The sequence below is a fragment of the Podarcis cretensis genome (assembly GCF_951804945.1).
Source record: "Podarcis cretensis genome assembly, chromosome: 5".
Lineage (NCBI taxonomy): Eukaryota > Metazoa > Chordata > Lepidosauria > Squamata > Lacertidae > Podarcis > Podarcis cretensis.
The window spans coordinates 91,375,435-91,387,700 of NC_137174.1; the positions used below are offsets into that span (position 1 = coordinate 91,375,435).

General features: G+C 47.0%; 1 protein-coding gene across 6 annotated transcripts in view; it reads left to right on the top strand.

Annotated features, from left to right (window-relative positions):
* The window catches only part of KCNMB2 (potassium calcium-activated channel subfamily M regulatory beta subunit 2), a 315,905-nt gene that overhangs the window by 287,297 nt on the left and 16,342 nt on the right, over positions 1-12,266 (top strand). For all 6 annotated transcript variants that reach the window (XM_079978278.1, XM_079978280.1, XM_079978282.1 and 3 more), the window contains 2 exons: positions 1,584-1,703; positions 8,281-8,451. In XM_079978278.1, the coding sequence (XP_079834404.1) occupies positions 1,584-1,703; positions 8,281-8,451 (291 nt within the window). The remainder of the gene's footprint in view (positions 1-1,583; positions 1,704-8,280; positions 8,452-12,266) is intronic.

The window sequence follows — 12,266 nt, forward strand, 5'->3', positions numbered from 1 at the left end:
TCTCTTCTACCCTCCCTTTCCCCATTTGACATACTCGTCACCACCAGGTAAGAGATTAATTATTTGCCAGTCTGCCAGACCCTCCAAGTGTTCCCTACTTTCCAGGGACAGGCCCAGATTGATGGAAGCTTTCCCAGTTTCTGATTTAATCCCAGAATGCCCCACTTTTCCTTAGGACGTTCCTCTTTTCATCGGAAAAATGTGAAAGGGTATGGGGTTATCCACTACCACCACCCCCCAGTTATCTGAAGGCAGCCCTGTATAGGGAAGGTTTTTTTAAAATGTTTTATTATATGTCGGAAGCTGCCCAAAGTGGCTCAGACAACCCAGTCAGATGGGCAGGGTATAAATAATAAAATTATTGTTATTGTTATGGGAAAGGACGTCCCTATTTTCATTGCAGAAATGTTGGAGGTCATGGAGATGTGGCTAGGGAATAGCAAAGAACTTGAAAGGAAACAGTGTTTATAATAATAATAATAATAATAATAATAATAATAATAATTTATTTATACCCCGACCATCTGGCTGGGTTTCCCCAGCCACTCTGGGTGGCTTCCAACAAATATTAAAATACAGTAATGCATCAAACACTAAAAGCTTCCCTAAACAGGGCTGCCTTCAGATGTCTTCTAAAAGTCTGGTAATTGTTGTTCTCTTTGACATCTGCTGGGAGGGCGTTCCACAGGGCGGGTGCCACTACTGAGAAGGCCCTCTGCCTGGTTCCCTGTAACCTCACTTCTTGCAGTGAGGGAACCGACAGAAGGCCCTCAGAGCTGGAACTTAGTGTCCTGGCTTAACAATGGGGCTGGAGACACTCCTTCAGATATACTGGACCAAGGCGGTTTAGGGCATTAAAGGTCAGCACCCACACTTTGAATTGTGCTCGGAAACGTTCACCTTGCAGGCTTCTAAGAAAATAGATTCCCCTTTTGGTAGTCATGGAGCACTTGTCAAAATTGCTGTGACCTCCCTCCTCCACCAAACCCCTGCCAATCAGAGGATCATCATCCAGGTGATGGACTTTAACCACAACTTAAGCATCACCGCAGCTTTGGCAACAGATCAGTGCATTCAGAATACACAGCAGATCCAGCATAATTGTTGTAACTCTTACGGTTGCTTAGAGCGAATGCACAAACAGAGGCTCCCATCAGGAAGCAACAGGGAGCAGAAAAGGCTTGCAAAGGCAACCAGGAGAATTGAAACATTCAGGGGCCGTATCTAACCATGACAGGGTTTACTATACAAATTATTTCTCTTTTTTTAAGCCTCACTTGAGAAGGCGTCAGAACGAGGTGTTGTTAAGTCTGATAGAAGTTGGAGGGGAAAGAACGGTCCAGGAGAAGGAGGAGAAGATAATAATTTAATGTCACTTGAACCTGCTGGATGGAAGGGGAAATAGGAAGGTCATCCCTGTTGTTTCGCACATTACCTGGAATCACCTAAAAGCCATTCGACACCGAGCAGGGCCTGCAAACATTGGACGATCCAACCAGGATTTGCCGCTTGGGTTTGAGGGATGCGATGGGGCCCATCAGGGTCTCAGCACGTGGTGATGTTGGCTGTCTGTTGCTTCCTAGGTCCTACCACCAACCCTCCAGGACCTCCACAGTAAGGAGAGGCAGCGGAGACCAATCCTCTAAGATGTTCATTTGGACCAGTGGGAGGAGCTCCACGTCGTACAGACACGACGAAAGAAGGTACGTGGCGTCTGTAGGCTGCTTTGAAACGTAGTATTGCCTTCCTTTAAGCCCACTTGAAGCCCAAAAGGTGGATGAGAGGAGAATGAAGTTGTGAACACATCGTACATTTAAGCATACACACACACACCCAAAAAGAATCCTGGGAACTAGTTTGTTTAGGGTGCTGGAAATTCTTTGGGGTGCTTTTGAGTAGGCCAATTTATATATATGCATCAAAATGTTCTTTAAATGAATGGTGCCCACGCAGCCTTCTGCTGGCTTTTTCTTCCTTAGCTTGTGCATGTGTCAGTCTAAAGCACCTATTGGCTAGTGCTGGTGACATCACCAGCCAACACGATATTCCTTGCCTTCCTCTGTTCCACACTCTTTTAAAAAGATTTTTTTAAAAAGTTTTAAATTTCTGCTGCCCTTTTAAAAAAAGAGACAGAACATTCCTGCCATATCACTACTTTTAAAAAAGTTTAACAGATCTGCTTCTCCACTGCCATTCAGAACAGCCCCATCCGTTCAGAGACGTTTTGTCCTTGTCGTGGGGAGATACTTTTGTGGGGTTTTGGTAGAAGGAGGTTGTTCTGTGAAATGCTCTCCCCTCCCACAACACCGAGCACATCTCTGCCACCATCTGCCAGTGCACAATTCGGATGGTACCAGTACGGTAATTTATCAGAGAACTAACTCAAAGTGGGCCTTGCTCTCACTGTATGTTCGGGATGGGGAACCTCAGGCTTAGGGGGGAAATGTGAAACAAACACACACACATCCAGGCCACATTCCCTCCCAAGCCATGTTCCTGGCCAGCCTGGTTTTGTAGCCTCCAAGAGTGTTTCTACCTGGCTGGAATGCAGCCTTGAACTCCGATAATGCTGCTTCCTTGCACTGGCGGAGGAAGAGGGGTGCAGGTGGAGCGCACCACCCCCGGCAGCGTGATCCCGGTTGGGTGCCATCGCGGTTGTCCCCCCTCCCCCCACCTGCACTGGGTGCCATGCCCCCACAGGCGGTGTGCCTGTTGAAAAAACGCCCCCCGGGAAGGGTGCCACCTTCCCCCAGACACCAGGGCCTCTCTCCGGTGGTCACTCTCTGGCTGGAATCCTCCCTCAGTCCAGAGAGACCGGTAATAAGCGACCCCTCCCTCCTGAGAGGAGCACACTAATCTTCTGGCATTCCATGACAGAAGAAACAGTCCGTAGGCTAACACACTACTTTTTTAAGACTGTACAACACGGAGCTAATACAAGCATGTCTGCTCTCCTGAGCAGCTACGGCTCGACTCTCAAGCTTCTACCTCAGAAGTGAAAGGACGTTCTCAAGTTACACGCTGAGAACTGAGCACTGAGAACCAGCTGAGACTTCCTGTCTCACGCTCAGACACATCACATGATGTAAACAATGTGCTGCTACCTCGCAGCTGGTGGGAACTCAATTCCCAACATCGCCATGCCCCTGCGGGCAGTGCCCCATGCCCCAAGGACACACCCACCGCCCCTGGGAGCAGCGCGCCACACCCCCAGGATGCACACCAACCCCACCCCCACCTGCTCTCCCCCCCCCCAGTGCTAGAGCATGAAGCTCCGCCACTGTTTCCTTGCCCAAATGAAGGTTAGAGAAGGGTGCATGAGTGTGTGTAGAAATTAGCCCTGTCAAAGGTAAAATTTGCATTCATTGCTCCACCCACTTTTGCCTGTGGCCCCTCCCACCACTGGTATGTGGCTCCCAGAAAGGAAAGTGGCCCTCGAATTCGCTTTACCTGTTTTATGCAGACACCACACCTCTATCCTCTATCCTCTGGCACACCAGGAGGGCCAGGTGGGCAAGTGACGTGAATCTTTCACTGCTTATCAGGTTTTGGGGACACTCTGAAGCAGCGAGAATCTCACTGCGTGAAACAAGGGGCTGCTTCTTTCTATTCCCCCTTGTCAGAGGGCAGGCGCGCCAAGTTGGGCCCAGCATTGGGGGTGGCCCATTGCATGTGCATGACATCACGAGTGCGACATGCCCTGCCCCCCAGTCTGGCCAGGCCTGCCGGGACACGTGGGCGTCCCTTTGAGAGTCACCAGAGCACCTTCCTGGTCGTGACGGGGAGTGTGGAGGGTGAAAATCGCCCTCCACACCTCCTGCCATCACCCGGCGTGCCAGGGCTCACCCAGTGGTGGCGGTAGTGCCAGAGGTGGCAGGGGATGGCGGCTCTGTCAATACTGGAGGGGGCTCAGCCCCCTGCATAGAAATATTGAGGGAGCTGAAGCTCTTTCTACCCCCTATAGCAGGCACCCCTGTCAGAGGGTTTGGTGGTGGCCAGTAATGGGTGGGTAACAGCAAATAACTGCTGGCTACCAAGGCTAAGTGTGTGGGCCCCTGTTTCCTAACTAATGACCTATCAGCTATGGTGAGTGGAAGAAAAGTGGAGTTCCATTTCTTGCCAATAAACTCCTTAGCTTTTCTCCCACCACTCATCTATCAATGGAGCCCTTCATCCGAGGCTGGAGTAAGGATTGCTTTCTTCTTCACCCAACCACATGCTGCATTTAGGGTAGTGAGGACAGGGTGGGAGATCAAGGGCAAGACCTGCTCCATGTTCCTGGTGTCTTTCAGCTTTGAAAAATAAGTTTGGTCCTTCCTGCACACTGCCTTCATCCACACAGCCTCAGGTTGGGCTTTCTTGTTGGTCACACAAGAGCACAACACAAAGCTACAGGGGAAACTCGGGTTGCGAACGTGATCCATGCGGGAGGCACGTTCGCAACCTACAGTGTTCGCAAACCACAGTGCTGCGTCTGCGCATGCACGTGACGCAATTTGGTGTTTTTGCGCATGCGCGAGCGCCGAAACCCAGAAATAACCCGTTCCGGTACTTCTGGGTTTTGGCGCGTCCATAACCTGAAAACACGTAACCCGAGGTACCACTGTATATTGAATCCTATCTAATGGCCCAGCAGTGTCCTCAAGGGGGTTTGTCAACTAAATTACATATAAAAATGGATTTAATTGCTCAGCAATAAAATCAAACAGATAATAAAACAGCTACATCCGGGAAAAGGCAGCTTGCAAACAGCAGACACACGCAGTCACTGTCACCGCCCACTTTGGGACGTAACAAGGTCATAGAACCAACCTTCTAAATGTCAAAAGGTAACAAGCCAGGCAAGTCTCCCTAAGGAACAAAACTGGCAAGCAGGGAGCCAGCGCTGAAAAGTTCCTGCTCCTTCTAACTATTATCTTCATTTGGCTGTTGCCCTCAAGGCAAGGGCTCAAGGACTTAATTATATAGGGATATTACTACTCTGAGGAGGAGGTAGAGGATAGTAGGCCTCAAATCTCATAGTCAAGAACCACTGTTCCCGCTATGCCTGTTATTCGTCTCCCTAGCTGGCCAAATTTTATGTTTTGGTCAAGGGGCCAGGTTTGGGTGAAGGGCTGCCAGTTGCTGACCCTCAGCTCGCTGGCTTTGCCTTTAAGGTGCTTCGCAACCAATTAATAGGTTTCCAGTTGAGAGCGCTTGGTTTTCCGGGGCCAAGCAAGCCACCACAACTCTTTACACACGAGCTGGGCTTTCCATCCATCGCTTTGTTGAGGGATTCTTTCTTCTACTTACCTGCCAGTTATTCATTCTCTCTCTCTCTCTCTCTCTCTCTCTTTATTACTTATTCCTCTGTGCATTTCATGGCTCATAGCCCCCTCGTAGAAAGACACTTGCGGCCCTTTTCAATTAGCAGTCTTGTTTGTCAGCCGTCCCTTCGAATCCCGTTTACATTCCGGTGACGTTGTTGACTGACTGCACTGTGCCTGTTTTATGTCTACAGAGTGACACAAGTTATGTCGCGCGATGGGCTTAATGTTTCAGAACGGCATGACAATTGTTGCCTTTTCCGCCTGCTCTCATTTGGTAACGACGCAAATTCTCGATAGCAAGCTATCACGGTTAAATACATTTTGATAAATAGCCATAGCCGGGCAACGCTTGCTTACATCACTTCTCCATAGGAAATGAAGCTCACCTCACACAGTCTAGCATACATTGCACTAAATCATATTCTTAGCTTGGTAGCCAGAGAAAGGTGCAGTCCTAAGGCTATATCCAACAGGATGAGTGGGAGGGTTAGGATCCAGTGGATCTCTAGCTATGCCCTCGTCAATATCCAGCTAACACCGCCTGTCAGTGCAAGGATTCCCACTTGTACAACAGGGGTTTCCCCTGTCAAGACTCAAGGTGAGCTGAACTAGATATTATGGAGGGGAAGCTGAAATGGAGCCAACATTTTTGTTTTTGGGTTTTTTTAAATAATTTTTATTAACTGGCCAATCACATCAAATTAAATCACATCATATAAATTCCGAATTACAAAGCCAAATTTTTAAATTTTGTTGGGGGAACCCATACTTCAAGATCCAAAGGGGAATTCAGATCATCTTCTTATTACTGCGTTAATGTCCAAATCAGTCCAAACAAAGTTCATAATTCTATCCAGTCTTATCTTGGTGTTGCCACATCATATCTTGTTCGTATAGTTTCTCTTTTTCCTTTACGATCTCTTCTGTTAGTCTCCTTAAGTCGATAGCAAGTGTAATAATCCTGTGTGGATTTCCCGTTCCTAAGTCCAGATGGTTTCCATATATCTCCTTCATAGATAACATCACTTTATCCATCGTAAATTTTGGCATTTGTCGCTCTTAAGTCCCACCGAGGAGTTGATTCACGATATGTAAACAACTCTATTTCTCTCTTTCTCCTCCCAGACCCAAGAGCTCCCACAATGCCTCACAAAATGGCGAACGGCATTTTTTCCTGACTGCGTCACTCCAAAACTCTTAGCTTTCCAGCTTCATCTTGAAACATTGCTTTGGATCGAAAGTTTATCTCCACACAGCCTTAAATCCACAGCTTAAGTCCTTAATTTCTGACTCATTAGGGGAGGGGGATTCTTGTTAAATCACATAAAAAGGTAGAGGCAGGTTTTCCCCCCCCTCCCCCCTCAGTCATTACCGTATCTTGACGTTCTTCTCGTATTTTATTGTTGTCTTGTTATCAGAGATCTCTTCTGTCAGCAGTATTTACTCCCCTTTTTCCTTGATGTATGTGCAATTAATCATGTCCAAATTATTTCTTTTAAAGATCATTGCAACCAGCGGCGCGAATCAGGGACGGCGTCGAGGAGTGCCGAAAATCCCACAGGAGGGCTTTGTGCCTAGTGCCCCCACCCCCACAAATTCGGGGGTGGTATAGGAGACAGCAGGCAAGGGCCGTCCCCCCCCCATAATCCTGGGGGGGGGGGTTAAGGAGGCTAATTACCCCCATCATAGCCTCCAAATTACCTCGTGTGGGTCGGAGAGATGTTATTGTCAGCCATCTTCCGATGCGCCCCCTAGTGGCCCCTGGAGCCAACATTTTTGGCAGCGTCCCTGCGTTTCTGATCAGGCTCAGAGCCACCTGATTCTTGCAAAAAGTGGCGTCTCCACGGCTCCAGGTTCAATCCCTGGAATCTCCAACTTTAAAAGGATCCTTCTGTCATAAATGTCAAGGGAGACCCTCTGCCTGCAAACCTGGCGAAAATGGACCATATGGGGTTCAAAGGGTTAAGGCCACTTCCTGTGTCCCTCTTCTGTTGATTTCTTTTACGTTTGAAGCACTGTATTTTATTCTTACCATTTTATTCCTAGAATTTATATATCCTGTCCTTCTAGTTCACAATATACTCAAGGCAGCTCGGAAGGATTTAACATATCATAAAACGAAATAATCAAGCAAATCCCAGCAGTAAAACAGGGATGAGTAAAAAGTAGCAGTCAATTTCAAAAAGCATTAAGAGCCAGGACTTTAAAAAAAAAAAAATCCCACTAAAATAAAACAGTTTTCAAAGCTCACTTGCAAGTGGGCAACCATGCGGTCTGGCAGCCATTCTCTCCTGGGAGGCTGTTTCGCAATCTGGGAGCCACCACCGAAAAGGCTTTGTCCCTTTCCGGTGGAGGATACACGGAGAGGTGCTTCAGTAAGATACTTAGATCGCCAACCACTGAGAGCTCAAAACCAGCACTGCGAATTGAGCAACTGGTCAAGTTGATGAAGGACCAGTGAAACATGAGCCAATCTGTTGGCACCAGCCAACCACATTCGGCGACCACATTCTGGACAATTTGGATTTTTCAGACTATTGTTAAGGGAAGTCCCACATAAAGCACATTTCAGCAATACAGCCAGGAAATTTGTGCAACGCGAAAAGCAGGGTCCAGCTTTGAGAACTGCCATTCAGTCACAGAACACATTTTGCAAGAAACTCCCGTGAGAGTGCTCTAGTGTGAGTGATTTAGGCCTTTGCAACCAATCTGCAAGCCATTCCCCTCTACAGCTGAAAACATTTCATCGGCAGATGTCTGTGGCACATTTCGGGTGCCGGTGATTTCTTCCCCCCCCCCCCACACACACACGACCAGGTCCGAGCAAACTGTTTAGGAAACATCAGCTCTGGAAACCTTACAAGCCTGCTCTCCCGTGAGACGGGCCCTGGCAGCAGAACTGTCAGTCCTTTTAGAGGGTTTATTGATTAAGTGTGAACTCCACATAAGAATGTATTGTTTTCAACCTCAGAAATATTTACCAAAAAATCAGGGATCATGATCTGCTGGACAAAAGGAAAACAGTCACCGCTCTCAAAGCAGGGGAGGACCGGGCCATACTGCTGGGACTGACTATGATGGTGTGTTCGATTATGATGTACTTCCTCCTGGGAATCACGCTGCTGAGGTCATACATGCAAAGGTAAATGCTTCTCCCCTCTCACACACATAGCAAAATTGTTTTGAGGGGCAGGGGCAAGGCCGAGGGGTGAACAATTGGTTAAGGAGCTAGTGGAACTACCTGGGTTTGTTACTAAGGAGGGGCAATAGAGGTTTGAGATGCTGTGGGGCATACCCTCCAACATTTATCCGATGAAAACAGGGACGTCCCATTCCATAATAATAATTTTACTATTTATACCCCACAAACCTTACTGGGTTGCCCCAGCCCCTCTGGACAGCTTCCAGCATATATAAAAACATGATGAAACATTAAACTTTTTTAAAACTTCCCTATACAGTCAAACCTAAGTTCCTGAACACCTCCGTTTTGGAACGTTTCGGCTCCCAAACGCTGAAAACCCAGAAGTAACTGCTCCAGTTTTTGAATGATTTTCGGAAGCCAAACTGCTTCCGAGCTGTTTTGCATTTTTTTCCCATTGACTTTGTGTTTCCTGCTTGGCAGGGGGTTGGACTCGATGGCCCTTGTGGTCTCTTCCAACTCTATGATTCTATGATTCTATGACTTTGCAGCCAGCCCATTGATCCTTGGCTTTTGAACTTTTCGGAAGCCTACTGGTCTTCCGGAATGGATTAAGTTCAGAAACCGAGGTTCCACTGTACAGGTTTGACTTCAGACGGCTCGGGGGTCGGATACCTCCATGAACTACCCAACATTTCCCTAATGAAAATAGGGATATCCTACCATACCCTCTAACATTTCTCCAATTAAAACAGGGACGTCCTAAGGAAAAGCGGGACCTTCCGGCATCAAATCAGAAACCGGGACAGCTTCTCTAAATCAGGGACAACCCTGGAAAATAGGGACACTTGGACAGTGAAATTGGCATGTTGTGAATTTTGGGCAAATGACCATGTGAAGGACACTTGTAGAAGTGTGAGCTTTGTGGGTGCTGAAGAAGTCACACCATTCCTTCAACACTGTATAAATCATTTTTTATTTTATTTTATTTTATTTTATTTTATTTTATTTTATTTTTATTTTATTTTTATTTTATTTATTTATTATTATTATTATTATTATTATTATTATTATTATTATTATTATTTATACCCCGCCCATCTGGCTGGGCTTCCCTAGCCACTCCGGGCGGCTTCCAACAAAATATTAAAATACAGTAATCCATCAAACATTAAAAGCTTCCTTAAACAGGGCTGCCTTCAGATGTCTTCTAAAAGTCTGGTAGTTGTTTTTTCCTTTGACATCTGATGGGAGGGTGTTCCACAGGGCGGGTGCCACTACTGAGAAGGCCCTCTGCCTGGTTTCCTGTAACTTGGCTTCTCGCAGTGAGGGAACCACCAGAAGGCCTTCGGAGCTGGACCTCAGTGTCTGGGCAGAATGATGGGGGTGGAGACGCTCCTTCAGTATACTGGGCCGAGGCTGTTTAGGGCTTTAAAGGTCAGCACCAACACTTTGAATTGTGCTTGGAAACATACTGGGACTATTTCCACAATAATCCTTTATTCAAACATTCTATGATTGATTGCATTGCATTGCATTTATATACGCTTTTTCTGCCAATGCACCCAAGGTGGTTTACATAAATAAATGTTATAAAATGTCAAGTTGGCCTGAAGAGGGATGAGTCCAACTGGAGAAGGCCTCTCTCACTTTCTTCTTCCTTCCCATGGGGCAGATGGTGTCAGTTGAGCGCCTATGAGCTTGAAGCATTTGCTGTGATACAGAGTTGGGAAGGTTGCCACCAAATACTTTAACCACCAAACAAGCAGGGCACTTTATTTATTGATAGTGTACAACTAAACCTAGAAGAAAGATGGCTGCCATTCTGGGGTGCACTTTTCGTTTCCGGTTACACTGTGTTCCCCCTATGCAAAACGAAGCATCACTTCAGTTCCTACTCTACTCTAGAGCAGGCCTGGATCACTTAGGACCCATCTTTTAATTTACAATATAGGGTTGTGTTTTCATTTTAAAAGTGGCACAGGATACCCCTCACAGCAATGGAGACTTGGGCAGAGCTTGCTACCAGAACAGTACTCAGTTCCTAGTGGGGGTGATTTAGCCTCATATATTTTATCTCCTTCCTTTGTCATTGTTTAGCCTTGGATTAAGCGGCACAGCAGAGAAATGAAAAGATTTGGCAGCCTTTCCCTCACAGTATGAGGTTTCGACTAATATCCTTATCGGCTAATCTATGTCCCACTGAAGTCCATAAAACGTTGAGCATCTATCACCGCAAAACACAGCCCTGGCCTAATTCAGCAGGGAGCGGCAGTAATAATCAGCGGCCTAGAGAAAACTATAAGCTTTCAAATGGAAGGAAAATGGAAGTTTAATTTGTAAAAAAGGATCAAGCTATTTTGCAGCACTTTGAGGGGTTATTTCTTCCTTCTGGCGTAAGACTAATGCCTTCCTCCTCACAAGTGGAAATCCTGCTGATCTATGTAATAATTTTGCTCAAAGTGAGACACTCACTACATATCCTAGCAATAATTTTGCTAGGGATAAAATCACTTGTGTGTTTTTTCTGCTTCATCTTTCCTGCAGCCCTTCTTCTTGCATGCTCCCCATAGGCATCTTGTGTTATGGGGGTTCTGGACAAGATGGACCAGTGACCTGGCCCAGAGAGGCTTTTCTTTGGTTCTTAAATGATTGGGGTTCTTTATCTTCAAAACAGACTTGGACCAGATAGGCCTTCAAATAGAGGCTTGCTTCAGTTGGAAGACTGTCCCAGCCCTTCAGATGGAGGCATGTCCTAGGACATGTTGCCATCCCATTGAATTTATTTGACCCCCTTTTAAAGCCAAAAACAACCCACAGACACACACACAAAACATTCTACCTCACTGAGATCTTGTCAGACTCCACTACTTTCCAGACCGTATGATGCTTTGATATTCATGGAAGGAGTCTGGAGTGCCATGTGGGTTAAGAACATCACCAGTGATTGCAGAGGGGTAATTTGACCTTAACTGTAATTGGCAGGGATGTCTAATTAAGGATCCCTGAAAAGAGGGTAGTTTTGGAATTTAAATACCACTGGCTTCTTAGCCAGGTTTCTCTCTAAAGGTTTCTGAGGCACAACAGTTTCTACAGATCATTGCTGAAATGATTTAAGAAATGGTACTCAAATTATGGGGAGAAGGGAGCAGGAAGCTGTCATTTGTAACATGGCCTGCAGTTTTGGGCTACGTAAACCTGAGCACAGGGAGACTTGCATCAGCATTAGCAGGGCTGTCTTCAGCATATGCAGTGCCAGGGTGCAAATACTCGTCCGCCCCGCCCCCCAGGTTGCCCAATCCCAGGCACGCAGGAGGGCAGAGCCGGCTGGCCACCTCATCATCTCACTGGCTCGGTTGCCCCCAAACTCGCGGTGCAGAACACTTTATGAAATGAATCTGTTTGCATTGACAGTGGAAGCAAGGAAGCAAGTGATCAACTGGTGTGGACCAGGGACCTAATTTCTAGGCCATGGGTTGGCAAGCTAAGGGCCACAGGCCAATCAGGCCCAGTTGCCTTCTGGGGCCCACTGCGGCTCTCCAGCCAACAAACGGGCTCTTCGCCAGACTCAACTCTCGGGCTCTGGACTCTCGGCCTGGCGCCCCTGAGATCTCGGCGCCCGGGTGCGCTGCACCCCAGCGCCTATGGGTAAGACGGCCCTAAGCATTAGGAGGAATAGTTCATACCTTCCAACCAGGGGTTTTTTCCAGCTGGAACTAATCAGAACTCAGTTCCAGCACCTCTCAGGTGGGCGCCATTAACATTATAAGAGAACAAGGTGGCGTTCATGGTGTGTTCTGGCACCTCTTTTTCTA